Raw genomic sequence first — 20,475 nt, forward strand, 5'->3', positions numbered from 1 at the left:
TCACTTACTTTATTCTTGCCTGGTGAATTGCTGGGAACCCAGTGGGGACGTGCAGTGTCGACTTTGGCAACACATTTAATATTAATAAACTTAGGATAAACAAGTGAACAGCGCTCTGTGACCCTGTGCAGCAGCAGTAGCGGGGCTTCAGGGCTCTGTGGAGAGTCAAGCATGTCTTGCTAAGTGTATTTTAACCAGTGTCTCTGAGTAGCCACAACTTAGGTATGTTTTTCTTTGTCATACTCTAAAAATGATTCACTGCATTCACACATGCATCTTTTTGAGTAGCATCAACTCTGGCATTGTTGAATCAGTCCTATGAGTCTTTTATAATCTGACAAACTCATGATTTGCTTTGACCTCAAAAAACTTAAGCTAAACCTACTTAATTTTTAAATTTTGACATTAAGTGGTCAAATTATTTTATGTAAGATTGTTGTTAAATGACTAAATATGTTAATGTAACAAACATTTTTTTTTTTTTGAGCTGAAAGCTTTATTTAATTTATGCGATAACACATTAAATAAAGATGCTTTTCAGCATAAACAAATTATGTGTGTTACATTACCGTGTTTTAGTCAGTTGACAACTTATTTTAACAAGTTGGTCAAAATCAAAACATTTTTGAGTAGGATGGAATTAAGATAAATAAGTTACAATATCCTAAAAGAAATCATTTGACCACTAAATGTCACCACGACTTTCGAATAAAATTTAAGTTGGTTTACCTTAATTGCGCTTTACGAGGTCAAAGCAAATCATGTTGGTTTTACTAAATTAATTGAGTTTGTCAGATTATAAAAGACTCATAGGATGAACTTAATAATGACAGAGTTAGAACTATGCATGCAAATTGTTACCCTAACATAACTGCTGGTGTACTCAAAACTTAACCGCACAGTTAAAGTAATGCATTCAAATCTTTACCTTACGTGAGGAGCGAAAGAGAGGCTTTATCAACACAATATACTTACATTTACTTAACGTGCAATGATTAATAATGCATCATATTTTAATTGTTGTATTTTGTGAAAAATCTAAACCTGCAGTGTAACATGTCTCTGTAAGGTAAATGTAGTAGTACAATGTTTTCCTCTGAAGTAGAGATACACAGTAAGGAAATAGTATACTGTTAAGTTGCATATTTTTTCGTTGTCTGGGGGCCGTTGGGCATTATTTTAGGGTACAGTGGCTTAGAGTAGCAGCATAACTCAACACTTTTAATATCTAAACATCATAATAAATCTATTGTTGTTTGGGGCCCAGGTGTATAGCTCAGGACTCAAAGAAGTGAAGTACCAAGTGTGATGTTGAGTGGTTCTTAAAAAAGCTGCAAGTAGCAATACCACAGGCCAGGCAATTGGCCCTTTTCAAATGTTTTGAACAGGCAGTGCCCTAGTTTAACAAAAATCACAATCTTTCCTTTACCTTGAGCAAAGTGCTTTTGTTGCCTAAACCTAACCACAGACAGGAGTCTCGATGTAAATCCAAGATTCTGGTATCACAGTCTTGCAGGTTGTAATGTTCACCATCCACCTCAACAACCTCCCAATGACTCCAGCGCTGTACATATATATGTAGGGTTTAATTAAAGGTTTAATGAACTCAAATGTTGTCTAGGAACATAATCCACACAGCTATTGCATTGTCACCACAATGCAATTATGAAAATAATTTAATCATAGACAAACATAGTTTCTAGGAGACAGGGTTAAAACAGCCGTAGATCATTGTGTATTAAACATGCTGTGTGGGAATCCATTTTCTAGTCAGGAATGTAGAATGGAATATTCAAAACTGTGGGTATAGCAACATATTGTACTAATCAGATTTGTAAATGTGTTATAATTGGCCTGTAATGGCTCTTAATTGACCTAGCAGGGATCAGCTCTCAAGCTGTAATGTGTCCGTGTATGTGCACTTTAAGTGTGTTGGCGGTGCCGGTGATTAATTACTTGCTGCTAAGTGAAATGACTATAGTCAGTGGGCGAGAATGCATCAGCCAGTTTTACATTTCACAAAAGGCAGCATGTATGGCAGGCACTGTGACGTTCTCTTTCATGAATAGTTATATATTCCCCAAGTTAGTTTTGAAGCAGAGCTCCCTGAGTGCACATCTGTTGTGTTACAAAGCTCAAAAATTATTTAAACATGATTTTCAGGAGGCCGTTCCATGTTTTCCTCTATTATATCTGCAGGCCGTGTCTTGTGCCATGACTCAGTGGCTCACACTGTTAACATCTGAAATCTAATTTCGGGTCGTCAACAAATCAATACTTGGCACCATTTGTTTACTTACTGAACAACAAAACTCATGACAAATCCTATTACAGGCTTGAACACTAAATCAATGAAGTTAAGGAAAAACTTGATCAGGGACTACACATGCAAGACTAAGCCCTCCAGTTTGATGGTGGTAAACTGGCACAGTCCGTTTATAACACCCCATTGTTGTTTTTACCAAATGAAAAAAACAAAACAAAACACACAACCATTTTGTGTTATTTGGATGATATTGGATCCACTGTTTTACATTAGATTAATCAAACAAATCCTTGATCTTGCTACGACTGGCAAACATTTGATTTAATATTTTTTTTACACACTCACCACTAATGTAAGCAGATTTCAGATAGAGACTTTAAACGAAGCATCACATGTTGCAGAATCTGACGTTATTTGTTTTTTTGTTTTTTTATATTGTCTGCATAATTTTTTTTTTACTTAAAGGTTCCATATTATGCTCTTTATCAGGTTCATACTTGTATTTTGGATTTCTACTTGAACATATTTTCATGCTTTAATATTCAAAAATCATTTTCTTCCTCTCATGCTGTCTGCCTCAATATACCTGTGTTTACCCTCTGTCTTAAACGCTCCATTTCATCATCTGTCTCTTCAAGCCCCCCTTATGAAAACCCCAGTCTGCTTTAAATAGGCAGTCACTGGGTTTTCCACATCTGCGCTCTTGGCGTCTCTGTACTGTCATTGCAGCTGGGGAAGGACTGCACCGGCACTTTATACCTTTATAGACTGCTTGATTGCTATCATCTTTGGTCCCTGTTTATTTCCTGACAGCTACAAGGAAAATATGAAAGAAGGAAAGGAAATAATGTCAGTGACAGAGTTTGATTTCACACTGGAGCCAGACTTTGGTGCCATTTCTAGGCGTCAGTGGAGCGGACACAACAAATCACATAATGACCCATGATATCTTTGTTGCTTCACGTTTGATTGAAAAATCCTTAAACTCAATTAAAAAACACACATTTTGTGATGCTTAAAGAAGTTTGTGCACATTTGTTTTCCTTGTTATTGGTCTCCAAACAGACCGTGACTCCCTCAGCTGCGTATAGCACATTTTAAGCCTCTGTTTGGTCCAAGATATCTAACCTACCCGCTGTTAGCAGGTAGTATTGTAGGCAACATGTATTTTATTATCAATAACTAACCAACCTTCAACCTGCTAATGATATTTGATAGTATTCAGGAGAGCCAGCTCTTTAATGTTTCCTAATATAATCAGGAGGTGGCGCTAATTGCAAAAAAGTTTTTAAATCTGGACTTAACAGTGCTTTTTTCATTGTTTGTCAGTGAACTAAGTTAGCATTCACACTTTGTATGGATAGCATTAGCCAGCAGACAACGTATATTAATTTGGAGATAAAACTGTCAACATTGGTGAAAAAGTAATACTTGTGGAGGTGTAAAAGAAACAGACAGAGAGCTGCGGTGTTGGTGAGTGACGGCAAATGTTACAGCCTCTCAAGCTTAATCATTGTTATGACTTATGTATGAACTAGCTAATAATATAGGCAAACCTGAGATGACTAACGCTAGTATGAATGTAAATCACTGAGGCAAATTGCAAGGGGTTGTAGCCCACGCTCAAGTCCTAGTTTGGCAGATTTTTACCTAACTCTCAGTCTGGTCAGTGTTGACAGGTTGCTCCTGTCCCGTTTGGCCCTGTATCCTGATGTAGCTACCTTGCAGCAAACAGATGTGTGAGTTGAATTAAATGCAGCTGACGAACAGAGCTATGATTTGTTTGGAGACCAATAACAAGGAAAATGAATGCGCACATTTAGATAAAAAATGTCAGTCGACGTCACGTAATGTGTGTTTTTTAATTTGGTGGAAGTATTTTTCAGTCCAAGGTGAAACAACAGAGATATGATGGGTTATGGTGTGACTTGCCCTGCCTGCCCCATTAACTTTAACAGAACTGGCACCAAAGTCTGGCTCCAATTCAAACGCTGTCACTGACGTCATGTCCTTTCCTTCTTTTATAGGCTCCTTGTCAGCCACTGCATTAACAAACTTTCCAACGGGAAATACAAATGGTGTTGTCAAGTTTGAACGGTCTATATAGTGTAGTTGTGACATCATAGCTTTATGGAAGTGCTGACAGCTCATTAAAAGTTTCTGAATACAAACTGGGTTTTACAATATTGAACCTTTAAATGATGAAATGTTAAAGTAAAACATAACAATTACGTAGTCTATTCATGCTGTTTATTTTATTTTAAAGACAGTGTTTATGGTGTAAATATCTGGTTGACTCTTCTGTTCATTTTCTTCTTCTAGTGTAATGAATTGGTGTTGCAGCATGAGAGGTGAAGCCATTCTCAGAGTGGGAAAACACTACATGTAATCTAAGTTTAATCTTGACTTAATAAATCTCAGGCAGGGGGACATTTATTTAAATGATGAGTGAAATCAATACATTTACAGGCACGGCAGCAGATTGCCACTCCAGCAATTAGCGCGCAGACAGTGGTGCTTTGAGATAATTTAATTTAACTGATTTAGAGTTTGAATTAGTCCACACAAGCCACAGTGGCTGTGTTTGATAGACTGAGTTGCAGTAGTTTTGGTCTCCCGCTTTATTTTACCATTAAACAACTAGGAATAAACAGATTTAACATGGTAAGAGGGTCAGATTTATTTGATTCAGTAATGTAAACAGAGCTGCGTACATGATGTCAAAGCTGTATACGCAGTTTGCCATTCAGTGGCATCAGATAAACTTTAAGGAAGAAACTAGAGCAGATACTAGAAGACAACAAAATGTCACTAATCATCGAGTGAAGATGTTTCTCATGTCTTGTGGGATTTGCAAATGTTTATGTGCCGCTGCCACTAAGAGAAAAAGCTGTAAAAACATACTTTATTTTGAGCCATCTGTGCAGTATATCAGAAACATCCTGCTTTGACACAATCACACGTAGTAATTGCCTTTCTCTTATTCTCTCTGACCTTGTTGTGCATTAATCTGTCTGGTAAATTATAGTAGCACTGGACCTCTGTTTCTCTGCATATTTAATTCATATTGATCCCTAAATTTCCAAGGGAGTCCCAGTGACTATAAAACAGTGCTGCACTCTTTGAGATTTACATTATAATACATTAAAAGGGGGTAACAAAGTCATAGCAAATACTGTTAATAAGGTAAACTCGTGAGACTTTCAATTACCAACATGAGGATCTCATTCAGTTTAAGATTAAAAAGTAGTCAGAGTATACTTATTAACAATTTAGCTTGACTTTGTAGAGATTAATCAAAGACATCTGGGCAATTTAGGGCATTTAAAACACCCATAATGAGAAGTGCAGGCCAATCATCGTGACCTACACAGAAGGTTTCTTAGGAAAGTGTGTGGGGATTACTCTGGCTGTGTTACTCTGACAGAAAGTACTATCCTGCATTACAGTCAAGAGTTTGATGGAGGATTCTAATGCACTGCAAAGGGATTAAACTGCTATGATTAATCCAGAATCCCTCAGGAAATTAAACAGATAAGGATTGGGTTATAAGAATGCAGCTTACTTGAAAGGAAATCCATTTTCTATGGCCTTGCACATAAACCCTGGTATTACTAGATTTACAGCTCCTGCATGTACATGCAAAGGGAAAAAAACACACACAAGCATAATGGTGAAATTAAAACTTCTCCCCTCCTTTTACAATACCTTTAATTTGTTTTGCACCATTTACAACCCTCTTGTCCTTATGGCTTGTGTTTTCAATTAGTGCCCTCTGATTCAATTTATACCCACTGTACCTCAGAAGTGAATAATTCCAGGAATTTTATTCAAGACACTTCATTATTTCGCTGACACTGAATTTCGATTAGCTGTCAAAACCTTCCATTGTTCCTTTTGTATTCATCAGTGTTAAAATGTTATTACCTTTTCTAAAAAACGGGTTTTGTTTCAGTGGTTGAATAGAACATTTAAATGAAAGAAGACTAAAGTGGAGAGCACTGTGAAATATGTACATTCCCATACAGGAGGCTTATCTGTTCACAGCGAATGACATCAGCAGCTGTGAATCTCTTTGTCTCGTACAAATGAAACAACCATGTAATTGCTGACTCGATGGAAAGCTTTACATCTGTCCACCTGCTTAATATCTTATCAGAGAACTGTACTTTTACACATCAAATGTGAGGTTCTTATAAAAGTAGATTGGGTATGTTTTCTAAACTAAGATGGTATGGTGTTGGCAACTCAGTTACTTGGTTTGACCACATTTTCTTGTTCTTCCTAAGCAAGTCTATTGAGTCCTAACAAACAGGGCTTTTAATAAAGATGCGACCATGGATGGGCATCACGTTTAATTAGATTCTTAGCTTGCAGCAAATTCCGTGCAAGCTTAATTTGTTGAATAACTATCTACTTCCATCTTCTCTCTCTTAACAATAATGTGGACAATCTTTTCCCCTTCCTTTCCTCTCTTATTCTGTCTTGTCCTCTACTGCCCTGTGTATCGTTTTACCTCTAAGACAATCAAGCTTTTGTTCCTTTCTTGCCCTGTCCTGTCTTCTTTTTTTTAAATACAATCATTAAAATAATACAAAGAACTTTAACAAGGTTTAGATATGTGCTTTCCAGTTGTTGGGAAACAGTATCCTGACCTGCAGCTGCTGAGCCACTGTGTCAGCAATAACTTGTGGAACAGCTGTAGGAGCAAGGTCGCTGCTGAAATGACAAGCCGTCATAAAGCTATTCACTAATGTGCGAACGAGAGACCTTTCACTAACTGTTCTGTGTGTTTGTTTCTGTCGCAGGGGGACACAGGGGAGGCTGGGCCTTCGGGAGACCCAGGACATAAGGTAGGCTGCTCACTCATGGAGCAACTTAACTTTACCGTCAGGATTCCCTGGTGTTGCTTTGCCCTTAAAGCTGTGATTAACGTTGTCATTGACTCAGTTGGGAGCTTCAGTTTTTATGTTTTCCTCCTTAATAAATTTCGCTTTACATTCAAATAGATTTTGTGTTTTCACTGCGTGTGTTTTGGAAACAGTAAATAGCAGGTGGCTCTTTGTTTTCAGTGATTTATGGAATCTGTCACTGCCCATCTCTGAGACGATTTTCTAACATCATTGGATTGAATCACTGGCTTGCTTTGTGTTGACCCCGTCACAGCAACACAGAAAACAAAGCAATCTCAAAATCGAATTAAACCAGCAAGTGGGTGCCTGCTTGGCGCTGGGTGAATGGTGCTGCTACAGAGACACAAGTTCGGTCCCAAGCAGCGGCATTTCTGGCTTGGCCAGGCGCCCCATTGGACGACATTGGCAGTATTCCTGGGTGGGAAGCCAGTGAAGGATTGTGTCCTTGTAGCTGTAGTAGCAACTAGACGGTCGGGCTGACTGTGCAGAGGGGGCAGAGCTCAGTGCGTCAACCTTAGTGCTTCAGTTATGCCCTCTCGGTAAAGCTCTGCACCGTCGGAGGAAAAACAAATGACTTGCATAACTTGATGCGTATTTGCGGTAACTGTCCACACCCTCCCCTGGTCAGTAGTGGGGGTCAGGAGTGACAGACATTGCTGTGGAGTCGGACATTTAAATTGGAGGACAAGTGCATATTTTAATGGAAGCTTTAAGACTGTCTAAGTGCTTGTTTTGTCATTGGATGTTGCTGTTGCAGTCCTGAAGAGCTGACAAAATAGCCAGATTTCACATGCTCTCAGTTAAATTAGATTTTATTGCCATCACCAATTTGTTGCTTGCTTAATGTGTTTGATAATATCATCACCAGTAAGATTGTTGACAATCAAACGTGGTGTCTGGGACGCCTATGTTTATCCTGTCAGTGATGGAGGGCAGATCTGGTCACCAGGAAGCACTGCTTTGTGTAATGCCGGTTTGTGGCTCTTGTTGCCATGTCTTAAAGTAGTATTTTCAGGTATTGGCAAGAGAGGGTATGGGATTGTGATTTTATTCTCTGAAAAATGAAGTGAATACATAGCAATAAAAAATTCATATTCACCAGATATTTCATTGCATTCAAGTGATCAATTGTACTGCAGATGGCTGTGGAAGCAGTTTATGCATCAGCAGTAAATAGGCTCATTTCTTCATGTGGACGATGGCTTAATCCTGGACCTATATCCATAGAAGATGTTAAGCTCACCATGGGGGGACGTTTGCAGATGAACCTTGATACATGGGGATATGGAATAACACTTAATGGCACAGCTCTCTCCACTCCACTCTGAGATGAGGTTTAGGAATCAGCCAAAGCTGTTTCGTTACACAACAGTGCACTAGAAAAGTCTACATCAAGAGCACTAGTATTGATATTGCTGCTAATGCACAGTATCATGTGTTGTAGTATTTTATACCCAAGCTCAGCTCCTTGTCAGTGAAGCTTTTTCTTGCTCTTTCATATCTCTTTGTTATGGTGCCCTCGGACAAAACTGAAGACACACACACTTTTTTAGGCTCTTTTGTCAGCCATATTGTGAGAACAACAATTTCATGCAGCTGTTGATATCATAAGAGTAATGACATGGTTGTCCTTGGACGCTGTAATATGGCAGTTTGTTTGAGGTTTATGGGCCAGCTGAGGTCATGAAACTGTATAGGTTACACTCTAATAACAGAGCCAACAAGTTCCAAGACATCTCACGCATTTCTGGCAGAGAGTGTGGAAAGTAGGGGCTGGGTAGCTTAAGAAGAATCAGCGATCGGGAAGATATTTGTGGAAATGAGCCTCTAAGATGTTATATTTGTGGAAATAAGCCTTTAACAGCTTATTCCCCGACATGCATATAATCTTACCCATGCTATAGACTTTGCTGGAGCTGGAGTTGTGCAGTGAGCTCATTTACAAATATTGCTGGGAATTGGGTATCTGGTTGCCAAATGTGTTTTTGTATCAGTGTCACTGTGGTGCAAGAGTATGGTTCCCTGCAAGGCTCAGTTTGAAGGAGCTGTGAGTGAGTTTTAGAGTTAAGGATCCAGTTTTATAGCACCAATGAGGACGGGAGAGAACGTTCTAGATACTCTCACCCCCTTTAGCGCACTTACTTACATAAATAGTTGCATTTATAAGGATTTCTTTTTTTATGTCCTGCCACCATGGCACATGGTAGTGTTTGTGGGACACACTGTTACCCTGGTGGCATCTGTTTGTCTTGTAGACACATTCTTGTAACCACAATAACTCAAGAACAACACATGATAGAAATATCATACCAACACCAAAGAGTCCATCTCTACGCTGGTGTGATCAGACTGTGGAGTCTCTTGGTGCATACATTTGCATGTTAATGAGCATAAATGGTTTTCTTGAAGCTACTATAACTCCTTATTCTTTATATTCAGAGCATTAACATAGCAGCAAAGCACTATTTGCTGTGTAAAGATATCTTGAGGTATTGGCATTCTGAGCAGAGAATTAAGTCACGTTACCTTTGTGTGTGTTGTAATCCAAGCTTGTCTGTGATTTGTTGTGGTATGCTGGTCAGGCCGCACATGCAAATTAGTGCAGGTGTGTATCCCACCAGCTCGCCAACCCTGTCTGCTAGAAAACGTTTCTTTCAGTAAACAAAATGCTACATTCATGTGCCACGAAGGCTTTGCAAGGAGTTGGTCGGGGCAGGTGTACAAAGTGCAGGTAGTCAGCTTATTTTAGCTAAAAAACAACTGAAATACGTGGTCAGTGATTATTTTTCTGATATGTTCAGTGTCAACATTTTAACAACTTGTCAGGTCGGTTAATCAGCAGCATTTCCTAATTTTGATCATAGCAAATGTAATTTGCTCAGCCTTACATTTCCCTCAAAATACCCTCAAATTTTTAGGAGACAGGACTGGGCTAACTCACCGCTGCTTCTCTGCACTACACTCATCTGGCAGATAATATAGGGGCGGTGTCGTGGGAGTGTAGCACCCACCTCCAGTTCACCTCTACTTTAACACCGTTAGCTCTGTCAGGGCCATTGCCGTTGTTAGCACTGTTCTTGCTGTTAGCATTGTTAGCTGCTAGCTGCCACCCAGCCACCTCCATGTTAAGAGCCATGTGCAGACAATCAGCTCCAACTCTGAATCTTTAATGCCCTAGGTGAGTTCATATGAATACAAGAGCTACGTGAGCATTTAATATGTTTATTTGTGGATAAATGTATTGTTTAGATTATGCAAGTAATATCTGCTTTTCGGCTTTTCAGCGTGACCATGTTCCTCCTTTTGGCTTTGAAATTTAAGGAGTGTGTGTTTGATGTTAGTAGTGGTCATGTTATTGGAGAAATGTGCCAGATTATGTAAAACCTACTGGGTGCAAAGTGGGGGAAAAAGAGTGAAGCGTGAACTTTCCAGAGGTCCTTTCTTTGCCTTTTAACTTTCAATCTTGTCATTGCAGGGGGAACTTGGATCAGAAGGGCAAAAGGGAATCGATGGGGAGAAGGTAAGTACTACTATCTCCAGCAGACATATATTCCATACATAGCACATCAGCCAGATCTAGTTTCGTCAGAGAATCAATTCTTATAGGCTTTTCATTTTCTGTGTGATGCCCTGGGGGTAGGAGCAGGCGCAGTTTTCTGTGTGGCTGTTTTCAGATGCCTGTCATATCTGAAGTGGATCTAAGTGTGTTCCAGCCCGCAGTGTCCTTCCGTAGTGAAATTAATTGATATGTATGCTACCATAGGCTTGGCATACTAATGGACTAAACTAATTTTTTAAATTACCGTAGGCCTCTGTCCATGTCATTTCAGGTTAAACTTTATTGCATGCTTTTAAATCTGGCTGCGGTGATGAAACTAATGTGTGTCATGTAAACTACAACAAGAAGTGCAAGTAAATTATTTTTGTCTTAACTAAATGCAGATGCATTAGAAATGAAGCACTATTCCTTTTTGGCTTATAGTGAAGTTGTATTTGCCACAAGCAAATTAGTGCGCATTCCTTTAAAGTATTCGTTAAATCAAAGGGTGTTTTATGTTGTACAGCATTTGTTTGCCCACAAAGGCACACTCTCAGTAGTAGCTGTGCAGATGGTCAGTTTAAAGTGGCTTAATAAAGGGACTACTTTTCAGCACCATCACCCCCTTGAGTAGTCAAACAGCTGCCACAGAAATCAGCCTCCCTGCAGGCTGTGGACGTGCACTCTGCCCTAACAGTAACTGAGAGAAATCAGAAAGAAAAACCAGGGATAAGTATGTCGAGCCAAAAGAGTACTGAACTACTAGAGGTAGAAGATATACAAAAACTATGCACAGGTAGGAAGGTAGCTTGACAAAAATGCATTGAGAGTACAGTTACAAGAGCAGTTAATAGTACTCAGATTGCTGCTTGACAGTAGCTGCAGTTACATGTACAATAATTCTTTAATACAATTTAACTCCTTCTGATTGAAGATTCAAACTAAACTGTCTACATGAGTGATAATTAAGTGATCCAATAAGATGTAAGTTTGCGTGCCCCAAAGCATTTAATCAAAAAATAACTTTACTGACTTGTGCAAAGCGTGTAATCTGCAGGAAATAGAATAAAGGAAGAAGAAAACTTTCTTTTTTCCAATTCAAATGAGAAAATTCAACTCAATCAATACATACATGATTGTATAGAAGGAAAAGTTGTTCCATCTGTCGATACAGTTAAGGAGAACCTGTATGTGTAACCCAGGTTATTTTCTGTAGCTTCAAATTACAGATGTCCCCTAAACACCTCACATCCAGACCATCGGTAGACGTTAAAATTTACTGCTGATAAATTTTACGTCCAGGGACTCCACAATTCAGGCTGTAGCAACATTACATAAGGCTACTGTTTCATAATCAAATAATACATTTAATCAGAGCACTCACATAAGAATGTAGCGCAAGCAGTGTACTAAATAGTTTTTGGATTTATGAATGATGCCCTGTAAAAATCAGCAAAGGGAGGCACACAGAAACAGCTGTTGTGCGAGTAGTGTGTGGCATGTTATGTCACCTATAGGATTAGGCGCTAATGTTTTCCTATTCAAAGGATTATCAAAGGTTTTCACTAACCTTGTCAACCAGATTTAAAATTCCTTGAGGCCAGTCACTTTTGATTGAGGTGGTTACATGAGGCATTTTTATTATCATCGGGCCGTTATTCTGTTTTTTAGGATTGCAAGAAAACAAAGTCTCCATCTTAATTTATTAACAGATAATACACACTAGCAGAATTTGAAATACTGAACACTACTGCAGTAAAAAATAATCTTTTTGTTGTGTTAATGATACATCTGCTGAAGAATTGTAGCCTGCTGTTTGTCTATTCCTCAGTCCTTCAAAAAACAATGAAGCTGGTCAGCTAGAAAGGATCAGCTCAGACAAAATATATTCTGTAAGTGTTCCTTCTTGCTTTTCCTCTGTCACCAACACCCATCAGTATGTCCATGAATTACCCAGAGAAGGTTACTGTGGATAAAAGTGAAAGTGCAGTGATTCTTTTGTAAATATACTTAATTGTAGGAGTGCAGGAGTAAATTTACATTAGCTTACATATATCATTCATACTTGTAGCTTGATGAAAGTGAAGTAGGCTATATAACATAGGTACATAAGCATGCATGTATACACAAGACATTTCTGTATGCCAAGAGACATACACAAAGGAAAAAAAGACTCTTCAGACTCTTCCGGGCTGAATCCTTTCATAACGTTTAATTGTAATTCTAGTGCAATAATAAAGTGTAATAGTCCAGTAAATTACAAGTAAATAAAATTCAGTTTCAAGGAAAAAAAAGATTTAAAAAAAGGGACTGGCAGGTTATAAACTCAAGCATTAGTTTGTTTTCCCACAACCAGCTTGGCTCGCTTTGCTCCAAGGTAAGCAGCTATTGGCAGCTTGAAAAGCCCGTTGACGTCATGTGTGTATTTGCATATCAATGACATGATCAAGTTTATTTACATAGAAATTTCAGGTAGAGCGAGACCACCTAACTGGAAATTAACTCCATCTGCATCAAAGACTGACTGATTTGTAGTCATAATATTACACCAACTATAATGGAAGAATGTGAGCGTACATGATTCCTCTGATGTTTTGTTTTCCCATTGATTGCTACTGGTGCTGCAGCAATCAAGAGGAAAGAGTGACAAAGCCTGTGAGCAGCCCTTCTTTGTTTGCTCGCTGGTTCACCCTGGGCTCCAGTTGACTGGACAACAGCGGTACATAATCTGGAAAAACAGCTGGAAGCTTGTTCACTGTGGAGAGGCTGAGAGTGTGTTGATGACCCTTTTCCAAGAAAAGCAGCTGCTCAAAACTTCGTCTAGATGTTACCAGTTGATGTCATTTGCTAATTTGCATGTTAGTGCAGCCCTGTGTGGGGAGGCAGGGATCTATCACGTGTATGATGAGTCTCTAGATTTGTTGTTTTTTAGAACGTCAACAGGGGGTGTCTGAAAAGTGTAGTGTGTTGCTAAGTTGGCAGCACTGGACCGAGGGTCTGTCGACAGGCCGTCCTGCTCCCCTCTGCTCTGTGTGTGTGTGTGTGTGGCATCCTCATTAGTGCTGCTCACTCTGAAACTTTGTCACCAGAAGTGAGATTCTTATGTCAGTATTCAGTCAGTGATTAGAAATATGGGAAGTGACAAGTCTTGTTTTTAGCAGGAGAGGTGACTTGTTTTTCATCTTTGTGCATCTGATATGGGCATTTGGGCTTTCTATGGTCACGCTCACATGGCTCACCATGCGTACCTTCCTGGGATTTATAGTAGTACTGTGCCTCACTTACTTGAGTGATCTAAAACAAAGAAAAGCTCCATGTTTTTGTGGCATTGCTTCTAGCAGGCAGGTTTGTCCAACATTGCAGACAGCCATTATGGATAACAGTCTTAGCCTAGCTTAGCACAAAGACAGCCAGTCTTGCTAAATCAGGCTTCTTCAGTTCTTAAGGTCTGAAGTTCTGAAGAAGCCTCTTGGATGAGAGGTGAAATATCTTCAATAAGCTCAAGAAGTCTTGTCGCCTACGATACAGCACTTAAGATTACCATGACCTGGATGACTGAGAATCTTCTCCAACAGGTGGAAAAGATGTGCTTCAAATCAGCTGTATCTTGTCTGCTGGCAAAGCAGTTACCATCACATCTCAGAGTCACCTGGGCTTTGTATTTGAGCTAAGTTAGGTTAAGCATGTCTTGGACCTGCCTTTGTACTGGAAGCACAGACACTGACAACTGTCTTTTCATCTGATGCTGAATAAGACGTTTTTTCAAAGAGTGGCTGTTTCCTGAAGCTTATAGAAAACATACTGTATCCAGTTCGAAATATAGCAAAGTACAGTCCTATATTAAAGACATTTTGAAGACAAATTACTTCACAAATTATGCGCTAAAAGATCTTATAGCTCCATTATCTGCATAAACTGATGTTTTGGCCACTTGAAGGCAGCGGGAACAAGCTGCACAACATACAATAATATAGACCCGTTTACTATTAGTAAAACAGATGTTTTTTGGTGGGCGGGGCTTAGCTGAAGGCAAAACAATTCTCCACAGACATTAGCTAGCACTTGTCTTGTTTTAGACAATGGAGGAAAATGTGGGGTGGTGCTTTCAGAAATACTCATTCCAAATGCGGGCGCACACTCTGGCACGAACTGAATCGTTCGTAAATTTGGAGTGCTGTTGGAATGTACCGTTTGATTATCCAGAGCACACTTGAGGCACTCTGTCTGGGGAGATGGTGTGGCAGAGCACCAAGCGGAGTGAATGTGTTATTAAGTTAACTGTCCGTTAAAGCTCTGTTTCTAGGACCATCAGGGCTCTCATTTTAGTGTAGAGAAATCCAATATTCACCTCAATACTTCCCCAATTTCTGATTAGGTGGACATGATAACCCTTCATACACATAACGTTATTCATCCCTACAACAGTAAATACTTTTTCCATAACCTGATACGAAGTGTGCGATGCACATGTGAACATTTTTGATGATCGCAGCCCAGTCCTTTCATCTTATCACATTTAACCATAGTTGTCTTAGTATTTGTTGACGGTCTGTGGTAGCTGGTATGCGATACAATTAAGCTTTAAGCCATGACTGCTTCTATTCTGGCTCTCAATAACACAACAAGATGATATTTTAAGACTCCTGTGTAGCCTACAGCCCTGTGGTGGCGAGTCGTGTTTTGCCTCCAGCTAATAAAATGGCATCATTGTGACGTCGGTTCTAAAAATGTCTATTACGCTGATATGCCAAACTTGATTATAAACAGTTGCCTACTTACACATCCAGCAGTTAGTGAGCAGCATTAGCATTCATACTTTTGGGCTCCATTAACTGTTGAGGTAACTGTATGCCTCTTAAGCAGCTAGAACTCACCATTTACTTGGTAAATTGCCAGTTGGTGCTGGCCAAGTAGTGTAGGTTTTTAAAGCTGTCTTGTAGAAATGATGCTGATGAGAATGTCGACAGGGAAACACAACAGTACAGTTGTGGTCCATAAAACCAAAACACAGAGCTGATAGACTGACATTCTCAGTAGGGCTGAGGTTAACTACAAAATAAAGTAAAATTCTTCGCGGTTTGTCACCATGACCGACTCCTTTTTCATACAAGTAGCCATGTGATCCATTGTTAATATAGAAATATTGATGATCGTAGCTGCTTAAAAAAGAAGAGATGATTTATCACAATTGGTACAAATCATTACATTTTCCTTGTATGCACCCTTCTGTATAATTCTGTGTAAAAACCAAGAAAATCTAAGATTTAACACAGTCTCCCTACCCATGAAATTACAGCATAAATCAAGCTGTGATGGGATGTTCATTATTAGTCTCTTCCACAGCTGTGCTGTTTTCTGTGATTTATCTGATTTCTTGACCTAACCCTTATATTTGATTTAGATTAATATGAAGGCAGGACACTGGAATAAAAGATATGAGGTAACCTCGGCCCATGTCTCATCAGTGAGCATAGAGCAGTACAGGATTAATGGGTTAAAACCAGTATCCCCAGTGCCTCTGTATCCCCAGTGCCTCTGTAGGTGAGTAGATGAGGTTGAGCCTCATCGACTAAATAAGGCAGCCCTTTCTTAACCAGTTAATCACTGGCAGTAATTAGTTAAAGTCCAAAAGACATTATTAGCAGGACTGCTAGACCGCACATGTTCCAGTCAGTAATGCAGATATCACTCAGAGCCTTTGGCTATTGTATGGTTCATTTAAGTCTGTAAAACTGTGAGAGCTTATAAGAGATTATTTTTAACATTATAAAGGTGGATAATGTGCTCATTAAATATATAATTAATATGTGATAAAATGAAAGTGCTACATATAATTGTATCTGTCATCAGGTGTTGCTTGACTGGTTTGATTTCATTTCTTTTAATGAGAAAAAGCTCAGCTGGTAAATTGAATACTGCTGCTTTTACTGCTCCTATAATTTAACTTTAACTTCGGTAAATTGTGGTTGTAAGGCTACTTGTATTTATTTAAAGGGAGAAAGAACAGCAGAAGAGACTTACTCTCTTTAATGGTAAAGCAAATTAAAAACATTTATGTTGCGCAAACACACTTACTCTATGTTTTTAGTTAACCTATTTACTATGACACTCTATTACCCAATCCATCCCTTTACTGTGATTAGCTCATTTTCCATTTTTAAAGCTAGTATGTTATTTAAGGCTCGAGTAGACACCTGAGACGCTAGAATTCTATGTATGAGCATGTGATCGAGTATCATTTTACAGATACACGTCCTGAGGGACAGAGGGAGTGCACACCGTGTTATCTTGAGGGTAATCCAAGTTACATTCGTGGATACATGTTAAGTTGAAGAGTGAAGTGTCGTACAAAAGTCAAGCAATGCTCAAGGCACATGATATCCTCTTCACTACAGGATCTCTGACAATGAACTCTGATATCCTCACACAATAGCATGTTATTTAGGTTACCTTGGTAATCTGTGTTTAATCACAGAGCGAAACAAACATGCTGATAAGCTACTGTATCTTCTCTCGCACTCTGTGTGATTAGTCTTATATCCACGCACTGTATGTGGTGGTGTATCGCTGAGCAAATGGAAAGTCACAAAAGGCATTTCCTGCTGTAACCTCCCTGGCATTTGTAGGCCGGCACTCAAGATATCTATGTTACTTAGAGATCCTGTTCCACAGAGCTTTAACGGCCTGTCATTCAGTATTACAACATTTCCCCACCAGAATGTTCTGAATACATAGTCCATCTACAGTTTTTTTATTTAGCCTCTCCCCAATAGGCCAAACCCAGTTTGTGATGATTAAATTGTGTACACTAACTAAAACTTGCAATTATTCTACCTCTTGTCAGACAAGGGCACTGACCTGCAGCTGCTCCGGTTGGTTAAAGGTAGAAGTAAACATAATTAGACTGCATTTGTACATCCCTGCCTCTTGCTTGCTTTAGTTGTCCTGTGCTGGGGAGTTGCCAGATTGTCTTGTGGCCCCACCGCTACAGGAGTGACGAGACACAGTGGTGTGTGTAATTAGCAGGCGAGTGTACACAGCTCCCCACAGTGTCCCGACCTCGAGCTGCAGGAACGACAGCCACACAGCCAGCACCGGCCTATTCCCAGCCCCTTCATCCCTGCTTCATCCCTCCCTGTAAATGCAACAAAGCCCACAGCTTGCAACAAAAGCTAACAATATATCCAGCCCTTCTAGTCTACATGTCCCTTCATGTCACGGGGCACCTGTATTGGGCCTATGGGCTCACGGCTGAGTCCATTAGACAGAGGGCAGCATCATAACTAGGCTACGGTATGAGAGGGTGGGATAATAAAAACAGAGAAAATACACTTGTTCCCTTGAGGAGTCATTAGATGTTCCCTGCTTCTGAGATGGGACCTTCTTGACAAATATTAAAATATATCATAATTGAATAATTTAGTGTTGGTCAGCTGAGACTGTTTAAAATAGTTTAAACAAGCACCTCAGTTATTGCTTTGACTGCTGCATCCAGCAATTTGGCTTTAAAGGAATCTTTTCTTTTTGCCTTTACACCTTATTTCACTTAAACAACATTAGCACAGTTTTAAAAGTCTCTGTAGGTGGATGCTTGGAGGAGGGAAAGGAACAGGATGTGTGTGTTCTGGCACATTTTTTGACAAGTATTTAACACTTGACAGCACAACTTTGTACAATATTTGCAGCAGTGACAACACGTTTTAGCAAGAAAATAGTAGATTTTAGTCCAGAGCTTTGGAACAAGCCTCGTCACGTATCAGTTTTATTAAACAACCAAATGATTCCAAGCTAATTAACTCATTTTGTTATTAAAACAACTGTGAATCATTCCTTAAAAATGTTTGCAAAATTAAATGAAGCCTAATTTCTTACAAGAAATTGTTTGTGCCCAAATACTAAATACCAAAACATAAAGTTAACATATTCAAAGCACCAACTCTGAATCCATTCAGAAAACATGATGCACACCAATGGCTATAGAAAAAAGTACACAGACAATTAGTTAACTAAAACTTGTGTATGTTCATTTTGTGTGTCCCTTAGCAATATTTAATGCAAAATTTGCAAGACTGCCAAAAAAAACCTCAGCCAAAAACGCTGAGGGTTAACTTCTAACTGCGCTGTTGTTATTATGTATATGACCACAGACAAGTCCAGATGCTGTGCACTTCCTCAGCTCCTATCGTTGACAATACTGCAGCCATGGAAAAATCTGAATAATCGCACAGTCGAGCCAAGTTTTTAATAAAAACACTTTTTTTTTTTTTTATCATTTCCAATGCATCTTTTATCACATTAAATTAACCACACACACACATGGGAAAGTGAACATCACTCAGCATAAGTCATAAGAGTGCACTGTTAACATTTGGCAAACTTGATAATTTTCAAATCTTTCATGTAAACTGCTTTGTTGTCTGTTGTAATTAAAATGTTAACCAGCAGAAACTTTTTGTGGCGAACAGATTAGCCACAGCAGTTGCAAAGCTTATAGCTTGACTGTAAAACAGGAGTCTATCATTCACTGTATGTTGAGAGATTGTGACTTTTTGACTGACTGAGCTTCTGACTGACCTGAATTTGGTTTCAGATAAGGACATGTGCCAGCGGGGAAAAATAACTCACCACCTGGCAGAAGTTGATTCCAGTTGCATTATTCAGTTTGAATTATGGTAGTTTCCTGTCAACTCTTGTGTAAACATATTGTCTTGTGTCTGCAGTCTGCAGGAGAAGATGCTGGGGAGTGTGGGTTCATTTTGGAGCAGAAAAACATATTCATAAATACAATATGGATATATTCTGGTGATTTATAACGTAACCCTACATGAGAAGAGTATTATTTAGTCAACCTAAATGTGACAGTCCAAGGCAAAACATGTTTTAGGATGTACAAACTGGATGTAATAGCTCAAATGTAAGATAAAACCCACTAATTTAAAGGTCCAGTGTGTTGGGATTTAGGGAGATATATAGGGAGAAATTGAATATAATACATTAAGTATGTTTATAAGTGTATATAATCGCCTAAAAATAAGAGTCCTGTTTTCGTTACCTTAGAATGAGACATATATATCTACATAGGGAGCCGGTCCTCGTACACAGAGACCACCATGTTTCACCATGTTGCACAATGTTGCATCGGCCCCCGTAGTAAGCAGCCCCTCCGCCAAAAGCTGAACAGCATAGGAGCAGCATCTTTGCAGACATGGGGTGTAGCGTCCTGTTCACTTCCGTACCAAAGAGGTACCGAACTGGCGAGATGTCAGATGGAATCCTCAAGACCTTAACAGTCAGATCATGGACCTCTTTCCAAAAATATTTCAGTTTTTCTGCATTGAGGAAGTGTTTCACCAGTTTAAATCATGTGGTCCATTTGATTTATAGAGGAAGATACCTCTAGGAATAGTTTGGCTCCCAACAAAAACCTCCTGACCAATGAGGTCCCCAGGGCTTTCCTGGATTTCGAACTTGGCACATGGAGAAGTTTCAGCTGGTTGCAATCTGCAGTCCTTACCCGATACCAATAAATCCTATGCACACTGCTCCTTTAAGCGTATATTTTTTTTAATTCCCTGTGTTTTTTGCATTTGACTTATGCTCAGGTCATGCATATATATTAAAATTATAAAATTCCCTGTCTCTGGACTGAGTCAAGCTCCACTTCAGGTCATGATGCTGAAGTATTTCATTCCACATAGCTTAAGTGAATAATATGTAGTTGTGTGCTTCAAGAAATGTGTTTAAAATTGCTCTCTCAC

The 20,475-nt window shown here is 39.2% G+C and overlaps 1 protein-coding gene across 7 annotated transcripts in view; it reads left to right on the forward strand.

Moving 5' to 3' along the window:
- Window positions 1–20,475, forward strand: part of LOC117248554 (uncharacterized) — a 140,509-nt gene that overhangs the window by 19,752 nt on the left and 100,282 nt on the right. For all 7 annotated transcript variants that reach the window (XM_078176149.1, XM_033613748.2, XM_078176151.1 and 4 more), the window contains exons 10-11: window positions 7,075–7,119; window positions 10,655–10,699. In XM_078176149.1, the coding sequence (XP_078032275.1) occupies window positions 7,075–7,119; window positions 10,655–10,699 (90 nt within the window). The remainder of the gene's footprint in view (window positions 1–7,074; window positions 7,120–10,654; window positions 10,700–20,475) is intronic.

Source organism: Epinephelus lanceolatus, chromosome 17 (genome assembly GCF_041903045.1).
Source record: "Epinephelus lanceolatus isolate andai-2023 chromosome 17, ASM4190304v1, whole genome shotgun sequence".
Classification (NCBI taxonomy): domain Eukaryota; kingdom Metazoa; phylum Chordata; class Actinopteri; order Perciformes; family Serranidae; genus Epinephelus; species Epinephelus lanceolatus.